The sequence below is a fragment of the Theobroma umbraticum genome, unplaced genomic scaffold, assembly GCF_002168275.2.
Source record: "Theobroma umbraticum cultivar Fairchild unplaced genomic scaffold, ASM216827v3 scaffold_12.0, whole genome shotgun sequence".
NCBI classification, from domain to species: Eukaryota; Viridiplantae; Streptophyta; class Magnoliopsida; order Malvales; family Malvaceae; genus Theobroma; species Theobroma umbraticum.
The window spans coordinates 3,189,906-3,190,439 of record NW_018397272.1 but is presented as its reverse complement, the minus strand read 5'-3'; the positions used below and the strand labels follow the sequence as shown (position 1 = coordinate 3,190,439).

At 29.4% G+C, this 534-nt stretch overlaps 1 protein-coding gene across 1 annotated transcript in view; it reads left to right on the top strand.

Moving 5' to 3' along the window:
* LOC110426832 (phenolic glucoside malonyltransferase 1-like) overlaps positions 1–303 on the top strand; it is a 1,722-nt gene extending 1,419 nt beyond the window's left edge. The window contains exon 2 of the mRNA XM_021442131.1: positions 7–303. Within this exon, the coding sequence (XP_021297806.1) occupies positions 7–249 (243 nt within the window). The 3' untranslated portion in view covers positions 250–303. The remainder of the gene's footprint in view (positions 1–6) is intronic.
* The last annotated feature ends 231 nt before the right edge of the window (positions 304–534 follow it).

The window sequence follows — 534 nt, the reverse complement described above, 5'->3', positions numbered from 1 at the left end:
TTGAATTTTAGCGAGGAATTTGCAAAATCAGCGCAAATTATTAGTGTTGCAGGATCACCTCGATTTGAAGTTTATGGTTCAGATTTTGGTTGGGGAAAACCATTGAAGGTGGTAGTTGTTTCCATTGACAAGAACGAAGCTATTTCCGTGGCTGAGAGCAGAGATGGGAGCAGGGGAGTCGAGGTTGGTTTGGCTTTGAAAAAGCATGAAATGGAGTTTTTTTCCTCTTTGTTTCTAAAAGATGTTTAACAAGATGTTGAAATGTGGAATAAAATGAAAATAGTGAGTACTTATTTTTAAAAACTTTATTTCATATATATATATATATATTTTACTTTATTCCATGTTTTTCAATGTTATTATTTTGATGTTGATCTAAATGTAACATTTCACCCGTTAACCTAATGAAAATTATTTTACTAATTAAGGTGGTGATATGGGAAGTAAATTAGTATTTTAATAATACAAAAAATAATTAATTAAATATTACATTAAGTAACAAACGTTAATGTCAAAAGACGATTTTAAAGAGTT